Source organism: Cordyceps fumosorosea (assembly GCF_001636725.1).
Source record: "Cordyceps fumosorosea ARSEF 2679 chromosome Unknown scaffold_8, whole genome shotgun sequence".
Taxonomy (NCBI): Eukaryota; Fungi; Ascomycota; class Sordariomycetes; order Hypocreales; family Cordycipitaceae; genus Cordyceps; species Cordyceps fumosorosea.
Window position 1 is genome coordinate 946,829 of NW_017387308.1, and position 21,653 is coordinate 968,481.

Here is a 21,653-nt window from a genome sequence, read left to right on the forward strand (position 1 = left end):
TCGACGGACTGGGCTTGTCGAAAATTCACCTGTTCCTTACCTCCCAGCTTGGGCTTGGTTCCCCTCTTGAGGCGGATTGCCGAGGAGGAGAGCGCCGATGAGATCCCAGACAAAATGCCCGACATCTTCATCGTCCATCAGCCTTTTCATCCGCTCAACGAGAGGAATCCGAACTTCCGGCGTGGCCCTGCAAATCGCCGCACCACCAAGGATCGCCGCGCACCAAGCCAAGAAGCAAGGAGAGGTGGCAAAGGATAAAATCTAAGAGATGTGTTAGCTTTATATCTATGAGAATTGTTTTGCTAGGTTGAAGTCTGAGGAGTCTGAGAAGCCTGAGAAATCTGAGGAGCCTGAGAAATTCGGGAGGTTTGAGAAATGTCCAACGAGGCGAGGAAGTCTTACATCCATTATAATTAATAATTATTAATTAAAAAAAAAAGTTCGCTGCACGTTATGTATCGCTGTTCGAATCTGCAGAGAAAAGGGAAAAGGATAGAAGAAAATGAGGGAAAGAGAGCATCATATTTGACAACTTGCATTATGACAATCGTTCCTTCCAAAACCGCGACCGCTGGTGTTTAGTGTATCTCCCACCTTCCTCACGCCTTCCTCCTACATCCGGCCGACTTCCCCAACAACAAGACGTGACAAAATTCGGACCACTTTCAAATTGAGGAGCTTATAGCCTTGATCTACTCCTGCCGGTTGTCACGCATACGCTGATTCCTAACAGCCAGCGCGGTGTTGTAGCTGGTTCCATGAGGACATCACAAACACCAGCGCAAAGGCGATCAGCCAGCCCGTCAACGTCCCCGGCAGCCGGTGGTATGCGTGCCAGCGACCCCACATGAAGAAGATGAACGGAAACACAAAGGCACCCAGAAAGTACTCGGCCGTCTCCTGTCGCGTGGCGTAGTACCGGTACCGGCCGAGGGTGCTTAGGTGCACAGGTGCGAGCTCCGTGGTGCGCGACTGCGGACGGCCAGACCTGGACCCGTAGGTGTAGATGTAGAGGAGTTCGACGATCCTATATAGAGGAATCATGATGTCTTGGTGGTGAATGGGTTTGTTTTTCTGAATGTTAGGAGTTCTGGTGGTGGAAAGGTTGCGATTCGCGTCTGTATGTAGATGGTCGGATGCAGACTATGATGTTTATTCCAGAAACAAAGCCATTGTTCCAATTTAGGTTTGTAGCCTGAGCAAGTTTTTTAATGACCAGGCATTCATTCAACTTCAGGCCCGCCCGGAGCGATTTGTTTATGCTTTGGCTTTGTCACGTTAGCCACAAGGCCAGCATACGCGGCGTGCAAGCTACCGCTGCGAAAGAGTGACACTAAATATTTTTGATTTTATATTCAAATCTAATCTGAGCAAGTGATCTGGCCTTTTGCAAGAGCGTCTAGTCCTGCCGACACACCACCTTGGCCTTGCAGAGGACGTTCCTATACTGCATCTGCGCGCCCTCCTCGTCGCCGCGCTTCACCACCCCCGGAAACACCACGCACCGCACCTCCCGCCGCCGCCTCATCCCCTGACCCTCTCCATCGTCATACTCCTCCTCCTCCTCCGCGCCGCCGCCAATGTCCTCCATCGTGCTCGCGTCGAAGAAGACGCGCTCGTGCGGCAGCACGCGCGGCATGCATACGCGCAGCACCGCCTTCTGCACGACCAGCAGCCGCGCCAGCTCGATCGCGTCGTTGACCAGTGCCCGCAGCGTCACGTCACGCGATTCCCTACCGCCGCCGCCGCTGCTTCCGCCTGTTAACCGGTCAAGGATGCGGCTCGTCTGTGCCACCACCGCCTCGGCAACGGCCGTCGCGCCGTCCCGCAGCAGCGCCGGCGACCCCTCCCGTCGGAGCAGCGAGAGCGTAGCCGCGCGCCACCGGTTGACGGACTCGCCGCTACCGCTGTCGCCGCAGAGCTCGCCGAGAGTCTCCTCCATCTGGCACAGCTGCCGCGTCTGGTCGTCGGAGAGGCCGACAAAGTAGGCGTCAAAAACCATGTCGACGAGGATCCGCGACACCACCGACTGCAGCAGGTGCACCTTGGCCGTGGTCGCGAGCTCTTCGTACATGGGGATGAGGTTGCTAATCTCCTCCGTCGTCTCGTCGTCGAGCGTCGATAAATCTAGGAGCAACAAGTCAGCACGACTCACGCACACCACATTCACCCACAAAAACCTACCCAACTTTGCCCTGCGAAAATGTGAAATGACCCAGTTCTGCAGCCCGTTGCCCAGCCTCGCCATGCCGTCGCCAAACACCTCGTCGCTCGCCTGCCCGTCCGCGCGTGTGCTCGTGCTCACAAACTCCTTGAGCCCGCGGACCTGCATGCGCAGCGCGCGCACCTCCTCGTCGCGCCCCTGCAGCTCGCGCCGCAGCGCCTCCCAGCCCTGCCGCAGCTCCGCGCGCTCCGCCTCGCGCACGTCCACCTCGGCGCGCAGCAGCCGCAGCTCCGTGTCTGCGCGCAGGTGCCGCTGGTGCAGCGCGCTGTGCTTGGCCTGCCAGAACGTCGCCGTCTCGCTCTCGCTTGCGCTCAGCTTGTCCAGCTGGTGCTGGAACTCGCGCTCCATCGTGTCCAGCTCGCGTTCGAGGTGCGCGATCCGCTCGTCCTTGTGGCGCACCTGCGCGGCGAGGCTGGCCGACTCGCGCTCGCGCTGCTTGTCCTTGGCGGCGCGGGCGGCGGCGGCGGCGGAGGACGAGGATGAGGTGCGGGGGGTCATGCCACCGCTGCTGCTGCTCGCCCCTGTGCCGTCTTTTTCCTTGTCCTTCTCCTTGTCCTTTTCCGAGGTCTCGTGGGTGTCGTCGGACACGGAGCTGGGATTGACCACAGCCACGCGCTGCGGCACGGCTGGCAGATGGCTGCCTGCGCCGCTGACTGAGTGGGTGCTGCTGGGCGACGGCGCCCCAGCAGAGCTACCGGAGCTGTGGTGGGCATGCCGTACTGACGTGGCCGTCCGAAGCACGTGGTTGCCGGTGACGCCGTGGGCGCGCCGTTTGTCGGAGGCGCTCATGACGGGTTGTGGTGTTGATCTCGTGGGCGGGGAATCGCGGCTACAGGTCGTCACGCATGGCCGCGTTGGTATCGTGAAACCAGAGAAGGCCTCTTGAGTAGGTATTCTTGTGATAGAATAGAGGGGTATAGAGAGACGAGTTCAATTGCCAATGTGGCTGCCTAGAGGCGTGAGGTGCGACGTGGACAGACCGACCGCGTTGAGGTTGGTTGAGGAGTGAGGTCAGCGCGGGGCTGTGGCCGGAGGGGCAAGGCAGCTTCACGTGTAGGTATAAGTCAGCTGCAGGCCCGGAGGATAGGGGAACAACATTTTGTACATTGATATAATTTAGCTGTGATATAATTTAGCTGTCATATAATTTAGCCGTGATAGAAATTATCGCACGCGTTGATTATGCCTGTTATTTTTTTTTTTGAATCTAATTGCCTTGGCTCTACCCAGACACCGGCCTCTGAAGTAGCCTTGCCCACATCGTTGGCAAACACTTCATTACCAGCACAGATACAGTATACATGTTAAAGCCAGGATTCAAATACGGCGGCCATTGTATTTAGCAAAATAGCACAGAAATAGTAATCCCATAAGGATAAGCCGTGTTAAGCCTCGGGATTCCCAACACTATGCTGGACTCGCCGCCACGTTTCGCCCTGGAAGCTGACCTGGTCTCTGGCCTCGCGACAGGTGCATCTTTACAATTGTAGATCCTATAATGGAATTTCGTAGGTGCTTCAATGAGTTGTGAGGCCTATAAATTGCCTCGGGCTGCTCCGTTCTCGTTCTTGGTCGCCTGAGCCGCGCCTCGAACTCGACCGACCGACTCTGCATCACCAGGAGCGGTGTGTCCACATCGCATGAGATATCTCCAGCGTCAGCATCGTGGCATGCAGCCCCCCCATGACCAATATGGCAATGCCTTCCGTATTGCTGTCCCTGTTGCCGAATCACCCTTCATTCTGAAGCACAGGCAAACCAACATCCCCCCTTTGCCTCACACTCTCACCTCCTCCACCACCTCATACGCCTCATCCCCCTCCGTCCCCTTCGGCTGCGCACCCATCCTACAAATCGCCAGACTCCTTACCTCATGCCTGTCCAGCCAGACATGCTCCGCGTACTCCTCCAACAACCCCCTCGCATCCAGCATCAACCTCTCCCCTCGCCCCCTCTTCACGTGCGCCGTGTTCACCACCGTCGCGTGCAGCACGAACGGCCTGCCGTCCGGCTCCATCAGCCCTTCCTCGATGAACGCGCGCCTCACCGCCTCGCAGTACGCCCGCAGCCCACCCGCCGCCTGTCCTTCAACATCCGCCGGCGGCGCGTACAGCACCCCCGTGGCGGCCGGATCCTGCATCGCGCGCAGCCCCTTCAGCGTCAGACACAGCCTGCTTTGCCGTTGCCGTTGCCGTTGCTGCTGTCGCAGTAACTCCAGCGCTCGCTCCAGACGAGCCGGCTCCGCGAGGTTCATCACGCCGAGAGTGATGTGCATCGTGCCCGGCGGTCGCACCGCGGATGGCGGCAGCGGCGCGGCGGAGTTGATGTTGGTCACGTCGGCGCGAAAGGCAGCGACGTTGTGCGCGAGTTGCCGCCGCAAGAGGGGGATGCAGAGAAAGTGCGTCGGGCGTGCAGGCGCCCGTGCCCGTGCCCGTGCAGCCCGACGAGCTGCCATTTTCTTTTGCGTTGACGGGAGTGGAGATTGGATGGGTAAGAGGAAAGTACAGGATAAAGAAATAAAAAAAACTTGGACGAATACGTGAATAAAAATGCGTGCTGAATGGCGCTGATGTGGCAAAGGAGTTGGGGAACGGGCGGGGAGTCATGAGGAAAGAAGCCTAGGTTGGTTAGGCTCCAGGCACGCCATGCATTTCAAGATCAACAGCGCAGCCATTCTTCAGATATTTATAGCGATGGGAATTTGGGCCGGGGGAATTTCGTCTCAAGTAGGAGAGCAGAGTACGAACAGAATTCGCTTCTATCCAATTATGCGCACCGTCCACGCAGTCCCTTACTCCCTCACCATTTGCTTAGTGGGCAGTCAGCTTCAACCAGGCACAAAAAAAAAGCAAGAACTCAAGATAATGTCTTTGACTCATGAAAGCAGTTTCCTTTTGGAAATTCTGCCGATGCAAACGTGGTATTCCAAATAGCGCCCCCAATGTCATGCAGCGAACCACGCTGGCTATTCGTATCCAACCAACTCGTCCCCGTCCTCCCCGATCTTGTTTGTCTAATCTGTACAAGCGTCCGGTATAGCGCATGCGACATCCGTTTGATGCCATGCTCTGGGATTGTGCATTCAATCCTGCCATAGTTGTCCAACGCTGTTCGTGCCAATGCGCCGGTAGCGCTCGTAGTCATGTCGCTAGTAGCAAATCGATTTTCCGGGCGGATGCAGGCACACGGCTCCACGGTTTTCAGGCCGTGCAGGTGGCGAGATTTAGGCCGCCTGGCCATCTTCCTTGTAAAATTCGCGAAGTTTTATTTCGGCAGCCTGGTAGTCTGTCTTTACGGTGGCGAGGGCTTCCTTGATGCGCTCTAGGCACAGCTCGGCGTCGGGTTCTGATGAGCCGTCCTCGTTTTCGAGCTTCCCGAAGCGCTGAATCTTTTCGCATCCGTCACGTACTCGAACGAGGCCAAGGGTAGCTGAAGAACCTTTGAGAAAGTGGCCAAGCGATGAGAGCTCCTCGAGGTTCTTGGCTTCGCTGTTGCGCATGTCAGTCGTCGCGCGCCTGGAGCAGTCAGGGTCGGTAGCTACTCACACGGCCTTATCCATGGAAGCAAATGTCTCTTCGACTTGGTCGAAGAATCCAAAGACAATGGACGAAGAAAATTCGCGATCGCCGGGCTCGTCCATCTCTAAGATTTGACTGAATGTGGGCATGTCCACCGCATCTCCGAGGTCAATCTCCATTTCGTCGTCAGTGTACTAGAGCGCCGAGAGTCAGCAACATTGCGTGGGGCATGCGGCATACCCCGAGAGGCGCTTGTTGCAGGAACCAACATCATCTTCACCGTCCTCAGCTGGCATGTTGGTACAGGCGCAGCTTTCGGAGCAGGGGTAGGTGGGCGGGTAGGAAGACGAGGAGGGCGAGACGGCAGAGCGTTGGGGGGCAAGAGAAAGCATGGAAAGCGAGGCAATAGGCTTAAAAACTGAAAGATGAAATCTGAGGTGGCAGAAGTGAAGCGAGCAAGATGTGGAGGAAAGCATGAAGTAGGGTAGAAAGAGGGCGGGAGCGGGAGCGGCAGGGGCAGGGAGTGGTGTATATGTATGGAGCAGGGGTCTTCCGCCACCGGGTTCGAGCCGCGGGGCAGCGAGACGAGGCGAGGCCAGACGACGGAGCCGGAGTCAGAGGTGCGTGCGGGTGCGGGCGTGGGTGGCCGTTGACGCTTGTGACGGATGGATGGGACGGTTTGCATGGCTTCCTTGTATGGCTGATATGGCTGGGTACTGTCTGGTATGGTTGGTACGGTTGGGCGTGGACGTGGAGGCTGCAGCCATGTCTGCATCAGGATGACCAGCCAGCCAGGCCAGACAAGGCCTACATGCGTTGCAGCATGCGTCACTGCGACAGAGAGGTAGGACGATGCCTAGTACATGATGTAGCTTATTCGTATCCAGAACACAGGAAAGTCTGTGTCAGCCCAGAGGAGCTGCTGGCAAGCTGGCGGGCTTGGTGCTTGTGCGTGGTGGCAGGACCGCGGGGGTATCGCAACGCGGGCGGTTAGGCGACGGCAAGGCGAGGCGCAAAGCGAGCGGGCGCAAGATGGAGGGCCGTGAAACGGGCGCAAGCAAGGCCAGCCAGCCAAGGAAGGTAAGGTCATGGCGCATCGCACAGCATCGCACCGGCAGAGCGGTACGAGGTTGGAGCAACGCAACACCAAAAAGGATAGGAGACGACGAGGCCGAACAGGCCGAACAGGCCGAACAGCCCTCCATACTCGGTAGAAGAGACGAGTACGGGAGGGGCAATGAGAGAACAGCCAGGGGGAAGGGCAGAGAGCAAGAGAGGGGGGTGGGCGACAGGAAAACATCGCTGGCAAGTGTCATTTTTGAGAATTGCTTACCGTTTGTGTAAAAGTGTGCGAATATCAAGATGTTATATGCATGTACGGAAGCGTTCCGGGAGGCTGGCGGATCCTTGCTGGTCAAGGGGAGTCGAGAGACAAGACAGGTAGGATGCAGCAGGAGTCAAGGATGTGCGAGTGGTGCCGTGGATGTGGACGCAGACGCGGAGGGGAGCAAGGGAGCCTGCTTTGTCGTACTCTCGTCTCTTTGGTGTCGATTTCTGTTGTCGGGAGATGACGATGGAGGGGCTGAAAGGGAAAAAGGGTGCAGCGGCACTAGCCGATTTTAACGAGAGGTGTTGGCGAAATAACTAGTAGGCGAGACCAAGTTGAAATTGGATGGGACAGGAGCTTTCGACGATGATTGTCGCAGTGCTCTGTCACTGCGTTTTTTTGCTTTTTGCTTTTTGCTGGGGACAAACGTGGCGGGGAAGCTTTGGCGAGAGGCGTAGGAGAAAGGAGGGGTGGGAACCCGGTGCGGTGGAAGGAGAGCGAGATGAGAAAAGAAGAATAGAATAACAGGCACCCTTGCAGGGACCAGCAGTGCTAGCGAGGTCAAGGATGTGGATGGACGGAGATGGCTTGTTGGATGGACGAATGGACAAAGGTGATGAAGAGCTGGGTGGAGGAGGATGAGGAGATGGCTGGCGAGTGGGTGGATGATGTAAATTGCTTGGAAAGAAAAGAAGGCATAACGGAGTAATTTGATTAGGCTGAAGCTGTGCTTTTTTTGGCACAGGAAGAAAGAGCTTCATTGCGCCCTACACTGATTACAGTGGACAATCGGGGCTCTTCAAGAGTCAATCTAGGCCGTTTGGCGGACAATCTGAGCCGGTTAGTGGACGAGTTAGGCGCTTCAGTGCCCATCTTTCCAAGCCAATGCCCCAAAAGACCCCAAAAGACCCCCAAATACCACTAATTCAGTGGGCTCAGCGGATCTTGGCCCTCATCGCCTCCACTGAGGCTGCCATGCAGGTCAGCATCAGAAACCATTCAAAAATCCACCAACCCGTTTACCGTAGAGGGAAAAAGTAAAGAGAGAAAAGGTGTGACAAGACGAAAACTTGGGGAAAGAAAATTTAGGAAAAAGAAAGTTCTTACGTATACGATGTCGCACTCCGGGCGTTCGTCCCGGCTGCACAGCATGCGGTGAGCCAAACACTTACATATAACAGTACCGACGTGCAGCGGATAGATACCTCAGGCAGATAAAGAGGCATCAATCACCACCACCACCCGTCATCACCACTTAAACCCACTTGAAGACAACCAACTACAACATCGCAGCAAACGACCACCAACCACCAGATATGCCCACATCTTCATCCATCACCACCGCTTCCCATCACCACAAATTCCGCGCCACATCGGTCCGATACACCACCGCTGCACATGTACTCACCCAATTTCCCTATCCATCTGTCTGCAGACTCGCCGCATACTGCTCCTCCTACCAGCTCTCTTGTTTGCACAAGGTATTACCATTGCTATTCATCAACGACACCTTAGATCTGTCGTCACGCACGTCACTCTTTCTAGCGCCAAAGCTAATCTGCACATCAAGCAAAAACGACGTCACAGTCCGTCCTGCTGTTGCCACACACACACCTCATCAATCCCAGCGTCAAACACTCGGACCAACCCTTTGCTGTGATGCTTTGCAGCTTTGCGTTGGTAGGTAGGTATTCCATGCCCACCATCGTCAAAACAGACCAAGACAAACCAAAGAACCTGGCCCCCTACTTAACCCACTCCCATTGGTCCAGTCCTCGATGCCCATGCCAGGGCCACCCTCCTCCAGCGACTCGGCCGATGCGATGCACCCTTCGATTCCCAGCGCTTCAATCAACCCTATTCCCGTGCTCTTGGCTTGACCAGCTAGCTAGCTGCGTTCACAAAACTCACACAGATCTGCCCCTCCTTGCTCAAAAGAAGAGGGGCATTTGGGCATGGACACTCGCTCTTCCTGGTTTAGCATGACCTTCATTGCCGACATAACCAAGTCTGACAAATGCAAACACACAATTGCCCTAGCACAAAAGGCCAAGAGCCAGCTGTCGCAATATCGTCTGCTTCAAGTACAACCGGCGTTATCCTCCCACCTTCCGATAACCCAAGCGTTTCTGTTGCTCTGATCCCGACGCTTGCCCCTCCTCACCACTCACCACTCAGCCTAGCGTCTCTCATCCTCCACACCACACCCACAGTGGCAGCGTCTGGACTCAGTCGAACTTGGATCCAAAATGGGGGATTGTACCTCTCACTGCTCTCAGTGACCTCACGGCGGGAGAGCATCGACCAAGACGAGGGAAAACTCAACTGGTCCTGCGACGTAATGAACCCGCCCACACCCGCCTACCGCTCATTATTAGTTCATGCTTGGCATTCTGCACTCTCCACTACTTGAAAACCCATTTTGCTGCATCCTCACCAGTTGCTCGCTCGCCCGCACACGGCAATTCTGAGACCACGACCAAATTCTGATAATCAGATGCCAAGGCGCCATACCGCCTTCTCGACCAGTACATATTATAAGCCAGCCCCCGTCTCTTCTCTAATAAGGGCCACCAGCCCGGCCAACTGCGAACCAAAGCACATGCCCTCCCTTCCGCGGAGGGGCCGCGGCACATACTGACTGGCTCGCGCGCCAGCAGGGGTCGGCCACCGCCAACCAGAAGTTACATCATCGGACCCTAGATACGTCTATCCCTTGCGGCCCAGAAAGAGTCTGATTAGCTGTCTTGATGGCCAGCCTCTTGGATTACTTTTCTCTTTTCTCGCCAGCTCACACAACTGCCCAAGCCAACTTGAAAAGCGCCATCCATCTCAGCCCAACTCGACACGCAACAGCCTCTCTCCACACCAACCTGCTTGACAGCCCCATCCTGTCGGCGATGCCTTGACTTGTAATAGCTTTGTAAGTGCTATGCTGTTAAACATCTCACCCACAAGGATGACGGATCCGTTATTGCAGCTCCTGTCTAATAAAAGCCGCTATTGTATCGACAGGCAGCTTGTTGGGCTGAGGCCTGCCAACTTGCTTGCGCCTTGGAGACCAATGACAGAGGCACGCTCACGCATCATTCAAGCTCGTCATGCTGCTGCCCACCATTAATCCGTCTCGTATACGTTGGGCAGTTGTATCACGCGACAGCTGGATTTACACCCAAATGCACTCTCGCCCTCGCTGTCGCCTCCCTCTCACGACTCACTGCAAAACTGCCGACATTCCCTGTATTCGCGCAGTTGCATCGTGTTGTTGACCGGTCGTTACACAGCGCCCTCACACTGCTTTTGCCTCTCCTTCCGGGGTGCGTTCTAGACTCTCTCCGCTACGTCATTGTGCGTGCGCTGTAGACTCCAGAATGCGGGAACTCTGCCCGCCACCACCATCCACAAACCCACAATCACCAACCGTTGTTCGCTCGACGCGGCATGAGATCGGCACACCGACCTTCAATCCAGCTCCAAGCTCGTGCGCCAAACCCGTGCGTTGTCCACCTCGAACAGACCACGCCCTGCCTAGCTACCTGCCCGTGTGTGCCTGTTGTCTGTCGATGTAATTTCCGGATGCCCAACAGCCCCTGCTCATCAGTCTGTCAATTGTTGCCAGCCCCTCTGTGGATAAGACGATCGTGATGGCGCCTGAACTGCCTGGTCCACGGCTGGTGCCGTTCAGACTGATGCAATTTTCTGTGACCTCGAGTTCATAGGTGGTGTAACTGGAAATCGGGCAACAGATCCTGCTCGGCAAGGAACAGACTAATTAAATGTAAAGGAACGGCGCAAAAAAGTCACGGAGCTGTTACCACAAAACTCGGCAAGCAAGCAAATTAGACCGAGAAGATTGCTCCCTGTAGGGCCCTCGGCTTTCCCTTGTCCACTGTGAGTCGACCCATCGACAAGAAAGACGGGTAATGGGAAATTGGGAAATTTGATTCGGGTAATACAGCACGCAGAATTGGCTAGTCAATGGCATAAATAATACGGAAATAAAAAGCACGGGAACCGGTTGCGAGCACCGCATCTGATGTTTCTTTCGCTGTCCAGCCAGGCTGTTGGTTCATCCCCTTCGCACAGGCACATGGCCCCGAACAACCGACGACGCAACAATCCTACCTTGCTACATGTCCTCTTTCTCGCCCCTCAGGCCCTGGCACGGTTGCCGTACCAAATTCGAAGCTGCTGAGCATCCGGTGAGAAGTGCGGGTTATCAGGGGTTGAATTGCGCAAAAAGGCGCATCTGGCCTAGGTGCTGTTCCGCCTCCGCCTCCGAGGTCCCGTTTACTTGTCTCACAATGATCCCCCCGCGCTTTGTAGGAGAGAGGAGTAGATGCGGGCCAGCAAGAATCAAAAATTGATCATACTTTCCATCTATTTCTCTCTCGCCGTCCGTCTCACTAGTGATTACATCGCATTGGCCCCGCCATTTCTTGTATTTACTTTTGCCCGTTGAGTGATAAACAAAACAGTAGGGACTTGCGCAAGAGCTACTGTCTAGCCTCAGGTTTCTAGCTAATTCATGATGACTTGGAGAATAGCTAGATTATATTGACTATGTATGACTAGCCCGTGTACCTGAGTATAATGCCGTTCATACCTGTTGGCGGAGCAAATTGCGAGGCCGCAACCGACGGAGCTGTGAACTTGCGCGGATTGACGCGGCACTGTTTCGCGAGCAAATTGGATAAAATTTTCAGGCGTGGTATTTTGCTTTTTGCTAATTTAAACAAATAAAACTCGGATTGGAGGGCAATCGGGACTGTAGCCGTGTGGCTTTGGTGCCCAATGCAATGAGCGGCTTGGTGGTTGGTCGAAGAAACGCCAGCGACGAAGGCCGGCCGATTCTCGAAAGGCGAATCTAGGGTGTGGCTGTGATGTAGCAAAGGGCGGTCACGGAAGTTATTTGTAGGCGACCAAATTCATCATCAGCTGCCCGGCACAAACGGCCTCGACGTGCCTCGGCGAGGCTGCGGATGATCCCCAACCAACATCCGAACCGAGCAGCAGCTTGAGGCAGGGTAAACTGTCTACTGACGTAGTCTTTGAACCAGAAGGAGAAGGAAGAAATAAGTGACTGCTGAGACGCGTAACAACGTATTTGCTCGACGCGGGTGGGGGCAACAGCGGCATTTCGACACTGGCAAGCAAGCTCGCGGTTGCCAGTCCGTCCGTTTTCCAGCTCACTGTGAGTTCAATTTGGTAAAAGCCGCGGTATGCCATCGTGGAACTTGCTACCGGTATATCTGAGAAGCGCCGGAGTTGCTCTCCCGTCTTTGTCTCGACAAGGAAGACCTCTTTCCCACTTCATAACCACCTTTGACTGCATCAAGCAGCGCGCCAGAAAGGTTCTGTTTGTGGAATTGGCGTCTCCTTCATTATGCATTTTTTTTCATATTGCTCCAACGGCCTCCACCGTATCGGTAGACAACATCAGCTCATCCCTGTTCTCGTCACCCTAGACGCTTGTGAACATCTCTTCGTACTACGTCTCTACTGACTAGGAGGCTGGACGCCGATTGTGTTACTCAGGATCTCTTTTCTAGACAATGGATTCGCGCTAAAGAAATGATAAATAATAAAGAAGGGGGAATTCAAGAAATTAAAGGGATATAAGACGGAAGAGATAGAAGAGATAGAAGAGATAGAAGAGATAGAAGAGATAGAAGAGATAGAAGAGATAGAAGAGATAGAAGAGAAGAGATGGAAGAGATAGAAGAGATAGAAGAGATAGAAGAGATGGATAAAATATCTATTAGAACGAGCTAAGTGCTATGTCATAAGCGGCCAGAATTGCATTATAGAGTCGTAGAGGGTCACCTGCTGGTGTCCCTATCTTTTGTTCCGCCATGTCGCCAAAGAGGATCGCTCGAATCCGCAGACACAGTGGCTTAACCATCTCAAACGCCCTCGGGAACTCTTCCAGGATGCGTCTCAGTCCGTAGCCCGCCATATCTCCCGCCTTAGCATCGGCTATCTGGTCGAGCCCCCCAACCTCCTCCCATTTGCACAGTCGGCTCGTGGGACGTGGCATCTCTCCGTCGTCCAGCAACGCCTCCTTGTTCCAGGATTCGCGCGCGCACAGCCACAAAAAAGGACGTAGAAGAAGGACTCCAAATCGTGCTGGTACGGATGGTCTTTTCCGAGCAGCACCTCGATCGCCATAAACTGCATGGTTCCTGTTTTATTCCTGGCGCCGCTTCGTTCACGATCCTGGCCCTTGGCCAGGTCGAGGTCGATTAGCATTCCTTTGAAGCCTTGACTCGCATCTGTGATGATGATGTTGTTGGATGAAATATCACGATGGAGGATCCCGCCCTTCATCAGAAGGGACTGGTGCGCCCGGATGGCATCTCGAAGAACCTCCAGCAGCTCTCGTGCAGAGTTGAAGTCGCTCACCACGCGTCCAGCAGGCGAGATAACGAGACAGGAAAGGATGCGGTTCTCGTAGAGAACGTCGCGATTGGCTCGATGTACGCTTGGCCTCGATCCGTGGGGTGATTCCGAGCCCGATTCCGATCCCGATCCTGCACCCGGCGGGCCGCCAGTTCCGGCACCTGACCTCGGTTGCCGGCGGGGGCGCCTTTGACTGTCGGGGCGTCGTTTTGTCGAGCCAGTGCCATCGTCGTTGGAAGATGGGCGCTTCCTGCTCGATCCGCTGTCGGAAAGGCCGGCAGAGCCGGGTTCGGCTTCGGGACCAGAATGGAATTTATGTCGCGTCTGATCAGAAAGTTCCAGGCCGCTTCTCAAATCCGCGATGCTTGTGATTTCGCAGTGTGCTGTGCTAGCACTGTGGCCACTCCTTCAACACCTCTCGCTGCAGCTAGAGTAAGATGCTTGACCTCGGAGGGCTGCCTGTCCGCAGAGCGCCATGAGAACTTGGCTACGCCCCGCGTGGTTCGGTAGCAGGTCGTTCCTCGACACACAATAGCACGCTGCCGAACAAGCAGCTTCCCCTTGGCCACTTCTACCCGTTTCTCATTACCTGCAGCATCTTTCGCTGTTAGGTAGCGATGGTTGTTTCTGAGCTCAATATATGTATCCAGGCCCATGGCATCATTGTTCATACTGGCGTAAGCAACAAGGGCACAGGCGAATCTCTCGGGCTTCTCGTGAATGTTAAACTCGCCAGAGCTATACAGCCCTGACCGGTCGAACACCCACAGTTCCATTATAGCGCCACATAGGGTAAAAGCGTGTACAAAGCGACGCAGAGATTGGTCACTAAATATTCCACGCAGATATCTCGCAAGTTGTAGAATGACTGCTTTGAAGTCGCTTGGATTGTGGACCTTCTTATGCTCCCCAACAACAACAACAACAACAACAACATCTCTATAATCATTTTTTGCGTTCGACTTGCGAAACATCAGGTCCATTTGGGCTTTACCGTCCTTAAACTCGGTGGCCGTCCTCATGGTGTGCAGGGTGTATGGTGCACCGGCCATAGAATCTTTCTCAAGTTGCGTCAGCCACTTCCAGACTGGCTTCTCAGAGGGATCATCAGGAAATTCAGCCCAATTATGGCCGTCGTGGTGTGTAAGAAGGTCCTTTAGCATGCGCCTCTGACGCTTGTCCCAGGTGGCTGGGTTAAAATGCTTCTGGAAGAAGCCAGGGACATTTCGATGTGTAGAGTCTCCTATCTCGTGGAACAGTCTCTCCTCAATAACTGCGCGGTTTTCGCCATCTGATAAATGGGCTGAGCTGGCCGGAAGCGGTGTTGCGAGTTTTGCTGGTACTTGTTTGGAAATTGCAGAGTTCTCAGGGGTCGAGGGGTCGAGGCCTTGGACAAAGTTGATGACTACGGCCCAAAGGACCAAGTCGGAACAGTCAGCGACGATGGCGTCGATCAGGGAGCGAAAACGAGAGGGCTGTAGTGTTCCGACTATCTGGCGGGCGTGCATGAGCATCGAGGCGATTCTGTGTCCATCTGACGTGCGAAGCTGGTATGCTGCAGTGGTGCCCATCAAAATGCCCAAAAGATTGCAGATATCGGCACGCCAGGCTTGGTTGTCGCATGGCCTGGTGTCGTCTTCGTTGTCTTCCAACTTGAAATGACGTAGTTTGGTGGGAAGCGCAGCGAGCAAGTCATTGAGCGGGTGGTCGGTGATGATCTGCTTTTGATCCTCAGTGAGGACCATGCTGAGAGTTGTATGTCACAATCACAAGAGGGCCTGATAAATATCTTCTTTTAGGACTTTTTATAAAATTTTCTATTATTTATTTAAATTAATATAGATTTTTAAAGACTTTATATTTTACTATAAGATTAAAAAAAACAACTAACCTTTTATGCCCCACAGTATATAGAAACTGTAGATAACTGCACTAAGAAATACTACTAATATCTATAGTAGGTTAATAAAAGTTTTAATTAATTTAGTACTTCTCTACTAATTTATAAATAAAGGCATATAGTTTTCTACCTATAATAACTAAATACTTAATATATAAATAAATAATACTTTAATCTAATTAATTTATTTAAAGGATAAATTATTTTTCTTCTTATTTACTTTTTCTTTTAAAACTATATAACTATTAATATATATATTAGAAGTTAAAAGTTCTATTTTTTTTTACTAAGTAGGGGTAAATTTACTACTAAAAGCGAAGTATTTTATTTAAACTTTATTAATTTATAAGAAATACTAAAATATAAAAAAGAAAGTATATATAAAGTATATTTATAATAATTTCTTTTATTAAATTTATTATAGAATTATTAGTATTAAAGTGAGAGAGTTCTAATGTATTCAAATTAGGGTGTTTTAGTGTAAACAGGGGTAACGCGCGGAACTTTTGTCAAAGGGATGATCCGTGATGCTTTGCCATGTTCGAATTAACTACATGTAAATCGTACATCAGAGAGGTACCAAGAGCTTGAGTACAGAGAGAGGAATGGCCAAGCTCTCGCTCGACTATCGGATGACTCCCGGGTATATTTCTTCACCACAGATGCGCCCGCCCTCTTGTGTCAGCCTTGTGCCTCGTTTTTTTATTTTTTTTATTTTATGATATCATATCCTTATCAGTGGCTTGTTCCCACGACGGTTTGCGCCCAGTGTTAAGCCCGTTGCGACAGCCTCAGACTGTCCTACGTCTGCGATGGACTCTCGGGGATGACTCGAGGGAAGCACCGCTTGAACTGTCCTGCGCCACCAATACCTTGGCTATTTTTCGTATTTGATCCGATACCTCGTTCTGGTCAAGATACCTCGTCGTGAGGCTCCGGACCTGCCCCAGCTCCCTCCAATTTTCAAGTCCCACGCTGCCCAGGCAACCATCGACATTGAGGCGGAAGTACGCCTCGGAGGCTTTGTCAAACTTAGCACCCGCCTGTGCCTTGTCATCCTCACTCGTTGCAAACGCCTCCAGCCTCTCAATCGCTTTGCGCCTGGTCGTCAGCGGCAGGCCTGACCGAGCCTTGGGCGCTCTCTTGGTGCCGGTTCCGATGCTGACGGCGCATGCAATTTTCCTGTACGCAGGAAAGACTCGTCTTGCCTCCGCCAACACCTCCTGGATCGGATCGTTGCAGCCCAATCCGGCGCCAACAAATGTCTCCCGCTCACTCTCGACTCCTATGTTGATGCCCTTGAAGTAGGCCGGCGCGGCCATGGTCGCGCGGCACGCCTCCCAGATCCTGCAGTCAGACGGTTCCGTCCCAGAGGCATCGTACGTCCTAAACAGGCGCGGGGCGTCGGCGACTTGGAGCACCTTGGCGCAGACGAAGCTGTTGCAAGAGGATCAGCATACCGTGGATGCCAGCCCACCGTGACGTGTCCTTACACTCTGCAACGGCCGTCGCTACGATCAAACAGCTTTTCGTCTCCACGGCCTTGTCCCAAGCGGGCGACCAGAACCCGCCTGACGGCGGCTTCTAGTCTCCGCTCGTCGAAGATTTCCCTCTTGACATAAGGCCCCAGAAGAGGGATGTTTATGAGGACCTTGACGCGGCGCTCGAGCGTGAAAACATGCTGTACAATACGTGTGAATTCTGTCCGGGCCTCGGGCACGGATAGACGCAGACGGCCAAGTAGGAGTGCGATGAGGCTGTTGGTTTCCATATGTCAACGACCCAGGCAGGCCAGGAGAGGGTGATGGCATCTTACCCTCCTGTGGATGTGCCTCCGATGAGGTCGAAATAATCTGCAGGAAGAGGGTCCTCCTTCAATCCCCAATCGACTTTGATCTGGTTCATGATTCTCTCGAGGATGATGAGCTGAGAAAGGCCGGCAACGCCTCCGCCGTCGGTAGAGATGTTAGTGATCAGCGCAATTTGCAGGTTCTCCTGTTGATTACTTGCCTAAAGATAACACACATGCCTTCCCTCTGTAGTTACCCGTTTTCCTGTTGTCTATCCGCATACTTGGTGTAGTCAGTAGTTTACTGTGTGGACAAGTGTTGGAGCGCAGCTGAAGTGATGGCAGCGTGAGGGCGCGGCGGGTGGTAGATATGCAGACACGTAGCTTGCTGGGCTGTCTAACTGAAGATTCAAAAATAGCCAAGTTCTTTTGAGGCGTATCAAAATTATTGCACGTGTCGCAGGGCGTCGCGCCCGTGGGAGCGGCGGCTGCGTGGCACGAAAAATACAAGGTTTATGCTCTAGTTGACTTGCCATCTGCGTTGTCCCTACGCGGCGTCACCAAGTGCTTGGATCAATTACAACTTGGCGTTATTCTGGAAAAAAGTGCTCCAAGTTTCTTGTTCTCACATCTCCTTCCTTATTTACAGTGATCTGCTGTTACACACAGGCGCCCGCGGACCGGCGGCAAGGAGATGCCGGTGCTTGGGCTTGGCTCTTGACGTACTTGCCAAGCTCCGAAGTCGCACGGCGGGAATTGCTCCGACTAAGCGAAGGGGGCACCGAGGCCTCGTTTCATCTATTCGGTATAGCGAGACGCCTTTGATAGCGGCGACCGCTGCAGCGGCACAAGTCTTGGCAGTGTACGACAGGTCTAGTTGATTTGAGGGTCAGAAAAGTATGTCGTGGTAGTCGAGTCACTGTCTTGGGTGTAGAAATGTAGTTGCATTATGAATTATAGTGTAGCATTATAGAATCAATGCGGAATTTTGCGAGAATCCTAGCTATGGTATCGTGCGCAGACACTGGTGCCGCTTAAAGCATGGCGACGGCAACCACAGCAGCGACCAGGGCACCTCCGGCAACGCGACCAGCACCGCCAGTAACGGGGACGCCGGTAGGGCTGCCGGTCTGGCTACCGGAGGCACTCGAGCTCATACCGCCGGTGCTCTGCGCACCACCCGTCTTGACGACGGTGAGGGACGGCGAGTCGCAGCTGGTGGTGGGCAGGGGCGAGCGGGTGACCACGTCGTTGGTCGACGCGGGCGTCTTGCAGTCAGGGCAGGTGATGGTCGTGGACACGTCGGCGGCGACGGCGATGGCTGGAGATGCTGTCAGCGAGAAATGTCCGGGGAGTCTCGGGGGGGAAAGGAGAGGGACGACAACTTACACGCCAGGGAAGCGATGATGGCAACAAACTTCATGGTGATGGTATTGTAAATGATGCACAAGTCAACGGAGGAGCGCTGAAAAATGACAATGAGAAGATTGAGGAAGGGAAGTGAGTGATTGGTATGCAGGATTTTGGAAGAGAAAAAAGAAGCGGCGGGCATCCCAAGGTAATAGTAGTTTAGCAAGGAGTTGCTGCGTCGAGTTCCCTTTGGCTTGGCTATCCATCCACGTCATGGACGAGCTCAGCGAACGGTCTACCCACGGTCATGCTAGCGACGCAACTACATACATAGATGCTAATTCATAGACCCGGTTTCTTGGCCGACGTATTTGAAACCACGCCGAGGCCAACTACCGACTGCGTAGTTGTCCGTCCTCGTTGAGTAAACGAGCAAGTTACAACTAGTCACTCGCCTCGTACCCACGGCCCAGCATCATTCCTTACCTAGTCGACAATCGAGAAACCCAGTTTTCCCCCATAATATCAATAGCACGCCAAGCAAGTGCCTTGGATTGTTTTCAAGTAATCTAACTTCCCCGGATGCTCGCCGTTCCGGGCTGGCCACGATGAATGGGGGTGGCGAGGCTGAGCTAGGGCTGCCACCAGTGCCTTTTTAAGTGGAGGTTATGTATGCAGGTTAGCGAGCTTAGATCCTGTTGCTGCATGGCTGTTCCAGGCGAACGTTGTTTTGTTTCAATTCGGCGCACGTTTAATGTTACTCGACGTGCCTGACTAGACGCCACATACATAGGTTGCTTAATGCCGGGGGATGTTGTGCTCCGGCATTGACCGGGATGATCCGTTTCGGCGTCGATCGAGCGAGCATAAACATCTGCGAAACAAAGATTGTGCACCCATGAAATATGTTTCCATCTCAATTGGCAGACTCTGAACCTCGATCTTCCTTTTTCCTCTTTCAATTTTCCTTTTCTTCTTTTCTTTGAAATACCACAACTTGGCGAGGGCGATCGATCGTGCTAGTTGCCCCTTTGGGAAATAACCGGCCCCGGCTGGTCCTCGCTCCGAACGGCCGCCCACGAGGCTAAAAGAAGGCACATCTCAATTCACTAACTAACAACAACAAGCTGACAGCATGCCAACCCCAGAAAACGTGCACGCCTAGCCCGGCATGGCTTGCATCCGGCAAGGTATGTTTGGAATCAAGTCCAATATTGTGGGCAAGGTCCTGGACACACTCGAGCAAGCTTGTTGCTAGTGCCACGATGCGCGCGCCGCCTCAATCAAACCTCTCGAGCGTAGCCATCATAGAGCTTGCGCTAGGAGCCGAATTGCTTTTACCGTTTCTCCAACATGTAATCCGGCTGCGAAACATGCCGACACAAGCGCCGTCTTGGTTCCGTCATGACATCGCGGAGCATTCTCGCCGTCGAGCTCCGGGATGTGGCAGAGGACATGTTGTTATTGCCCTAGTCCACGGAATAAAAGAATCCTGCCAGCCGGGTTGCTATCGGTCCCCTTTGTTCTCGCTCATCCTACAATCACATTACACAAACCATATCCTTTTCTTGTACACCATACCTTGGCACATATCGCCGTCACAATGCACTTCTCCCAGGCTACCGTCGCGGCCGTCGTCGCCGCTGGCTTCGTCTCTGCCGCCCCTACCGTTTCGAAGCGTGCTGCAATCACTGATGGTAAGGAGACATCACCTCGTTGACACATGAACCCCCGTTGCTGACAACACGCAGCCGACATTCTCCAGTACGCCCTGACCCTGGAGCATCTCGAGGACACCTTCTACCGCGACGGCCTCGCCAAGTTCTCCCAGCAGGACTTCCAGAACGCCGGCTTCGACGCCACCGTCTACAGCAACGTCAAGTCCATCGCCAGCGACGAGGCCGCCCACGTCGGCTTCCTGACCAAGGCTCTCCAGGGTAAGCAAGCCATCCTCGCACCCGTTCCCGGTCAATCCCACCCGCTGACAACAAGCCCCCTCCCCTCCCAGCCGCCGGCGCCAACCCCACGGCCGCCTGCACCTACAACTTTGGCTACACCGACGTCAAGTCCTTCATGGCCACCGCCTCCATCCTCGAGGGCGTCGGCGTCTCCGCCTACCTCGGCGCCGCCGCCGACATCATGCCCAAGACCTACCTCACCGCCGCCGGCTCCATCCTGACCGTCGAGTCGCGCCACTCCTCCTACATCCGCGCCAACCTCAACCAGAAGCCCTTCCCGCAGCCGTTCGACGCGCCCCTCTCCCTCGACGAGGTCTACTCCCTCGCCTCGGGCTTCATCACCGCCTGCCCGGCCTCCAACCCGGCGCTGCCCGTCAAGGCGTTCCCGGCCCTCGCGCTCGCCGCCAACACCCCCATGCCGGTCAAGACCGGCGCCGAGGTCGTCTTGCAGACGCCCGGCTACCAGCTCAAGGGCCCCAGCCCCGACACCAAGATCTACGCGGCGTTCGTGGCCGTCACGGGACCGGTGTTCGCCGACGCCACGCCGGTGGACGGCGGCTTCAAGGTCACGATCCCCGAGGGCTTCGCCGGCCAGACCTACGCTGTCCTCACCAGCTGCAAGGATGCCGTCAACGACGACACCATCGCTGCCGGCCCTGCCATCATTGAGATTTCCTCCTAACGGCCATGTCGTGTCCGGGGCCGGGGCCCGGGTGTGATGCAGTAGTAATGGTTCATTTCCCAAGTTTAATAATTATTAATGAAATAAGGAAGATTTAACAAATTCCTAGAAAATTTAGTAATTTTATTAATTCCTTAAAAATTGACTGTGCAGTATCCCACTTGCCTAGTATTTTCCCATTCAGTGTCGTCGCTGTCTGCTGTCGCCTGTCTCCCGTGTAGGTGAGCCGCCAAGAACCTTGCCGCAGCGAGTGCTCGCCACTGGGCCTTCAAGGACGCTTGGGTAGCCTTGTTGCACAAAATTATTTCTTCACGTTGCTTTCATTTTTTTATCTCAATTTTCTTTTTCAAGATTTCAACCCAAATGCGATGCCAAACGATTGCTGTATGTAGCCGGAGCACAAGTCGGCGGCATGACTAAGCAGCGATAACCCATCATGTGATCTGGCGCGAAATTGCTGGAGCCATTGAGAGCTACCAAAGTAGGTCCTTTGATGGAAGCTC

At 54.0% G+C, this 21,653-nt stretch overlaps 8 protein-coding genes across 8 annotated transcripts; 1 reads left to right on the forward strand and 7 right to left on the reverse strand.

Annotated features, from left to right (window-relative positions):
• Window positions 1-726: 726 nt before the first annotated feature.
• ISF_04133 (hypothetical protein) lies at window positions 727-1,044 on the reverse strand (the record flags this gene model as incomplete). The annotated part of the gene is made up of 1 exon (XM_018847739.1): window positions 727-1,044. The coding sequence occupies one exon, from the start codon at window positions 1,042-1,044 to the stop codon at window positions 727-729; it is 318 nt and encodes a 105-aa protein (XP_018705319.1).
• A 355-nt stretch (window positions 1,045-1,399) lies between these two features.
• On the reverse strand, window positions 1,400-3,013 carry ISF_04134 (hypothetical protein; the record flags this gene model as incomplete). Its single annotated transcript, XM_018847740.1, has 2 exons — window positions 1,400-2,127; window positions 2,185-3,013. 2 exons carry the CDS (start codon window positions 3,011-3,013, stop codon window positions 1,400-1,402), a joined length of 1,557 nt encoding a protein of 518 aa, XP_018705320.1.
• Window positions 3,014-4,001: 988 nt separating this feature from the next.
• ISF_04135 (Protein kinase A anchor protein, nuclear localization signal domain protein) lies at window positions 4,002-4,679 on the reverse strand (the record flags this gene model as incomplete). Its single annotated transcript, XM_018847741.1, has 1 exon — window positions 4,002-4,679. The coding sequence occupies one exon, from the start codon at window positions 4,677-4,679 to the stop codon at window positions 4,002-4,004; it is 678 nt and encodes a 225-aa protein (XP_018705321.1).
• Window positions 4,680-5,447: 768 nt separating this feature from the next.
• ISF_04136 (Signal transduction histidine kinase, phosphotransfer (Hpt) domain protein) lies at window positions 5,448-5,921 on the reverse strand (the record flags this gene model as incomplete). Its single annotated transcript, XM_018847742.1, has 2 exons — window positions 5,448-5,712; window positions 5,770-5,921. The coding sequence occupies 2 exons, from the start codon at window positions 5,919-5,921 to the stop codon at window positions 5,448-5,450; spliced, it is 417 nt and encodes a 138-aa protein (XP_018705322.1).
• A 6,909-nt stretch (window positions 5,922-12,830) lies between these two features.
• On the reverse strand, window positions 12,831-15,216 carry ISF_04137 (serine/threonine-protein kinase Sgk2; the record flags this gene model as incomplete). Its single annotated transcript, XM_018847743.1, has 3 exons — window positions 12,831-13,109; window positions 13,175-13,795; window positions 13,867-15,216. The coding sequence occupies 3 exons, from the start codon at window positions 15,214-15,216 to the stop codon at window positions 12,831-12,833; spliced, it is 2,250 nt and encodes a 749-aa protein (XP_018705323.1).
• A 946-nt stretch (window positions 15,217-16,162) lies between these two features.
• On the reverse strand, window positions 16,163-17,276 carry ISF_04138 (Acyl transferase/acyl hydrolase/lysophospholipase; the record flags this gene model as incomplete). Its single annotated transcript, XM_018847744.1, has 3 exons — window positions 16,163-16,808; window positions 16,865-17,128; window positions 17,188-17,276. The coding sequence occupies 3 exons, from the start codon at window positions 17,274-17,276 to the stop codon at window positions 16,163-16,165; spliced, it is 999 nt and encodes a 332-aa protein (XP_018705324.1).
• A 918-nt stretch (window positions 17,277-18,194) lies between these two features.
• ISF_04139 (hypothetical protein) lies at window positions 18,195-18,583 on the reverse strand (the record flags this gene model as incomplete). Its single annotated transcript, XM_018847745.1, has 2 exons — window positions 18,195-18,481; window positions 18,550-18,583. The coding sequence occupies 2 exons, from the start codon at window positions 18,581-18,583 to the stop codon at window positions 18,195-18,197; spliced, it is 321 nt and encodes a 106-aa protein (XP_018705325.1).
• Window positions 18,584-20,113: 1,530 nt separating this feature from the next.
• Window positions 20,114-21,150, forward strand: ISF_04140 (Ferritin/ribonucleotide reductase-like protein; the record flags this gene model as incomplete). The annotated part of the gene is made up of 3 exons (XM_018847746.1): window positions 20,114-20,207; window positions 20,262-20,447; window positions 20,519-21,150. 3 exons carry the CDS (start codon window positions 20,114-20,116, stop codon window positions 21,148-21,150), a joined length of 912 nt encoding a protein of 303 aa, XP_018705326.1.
• Window positions 21,151-21,653: the final 503 nt, after the last annotated feature.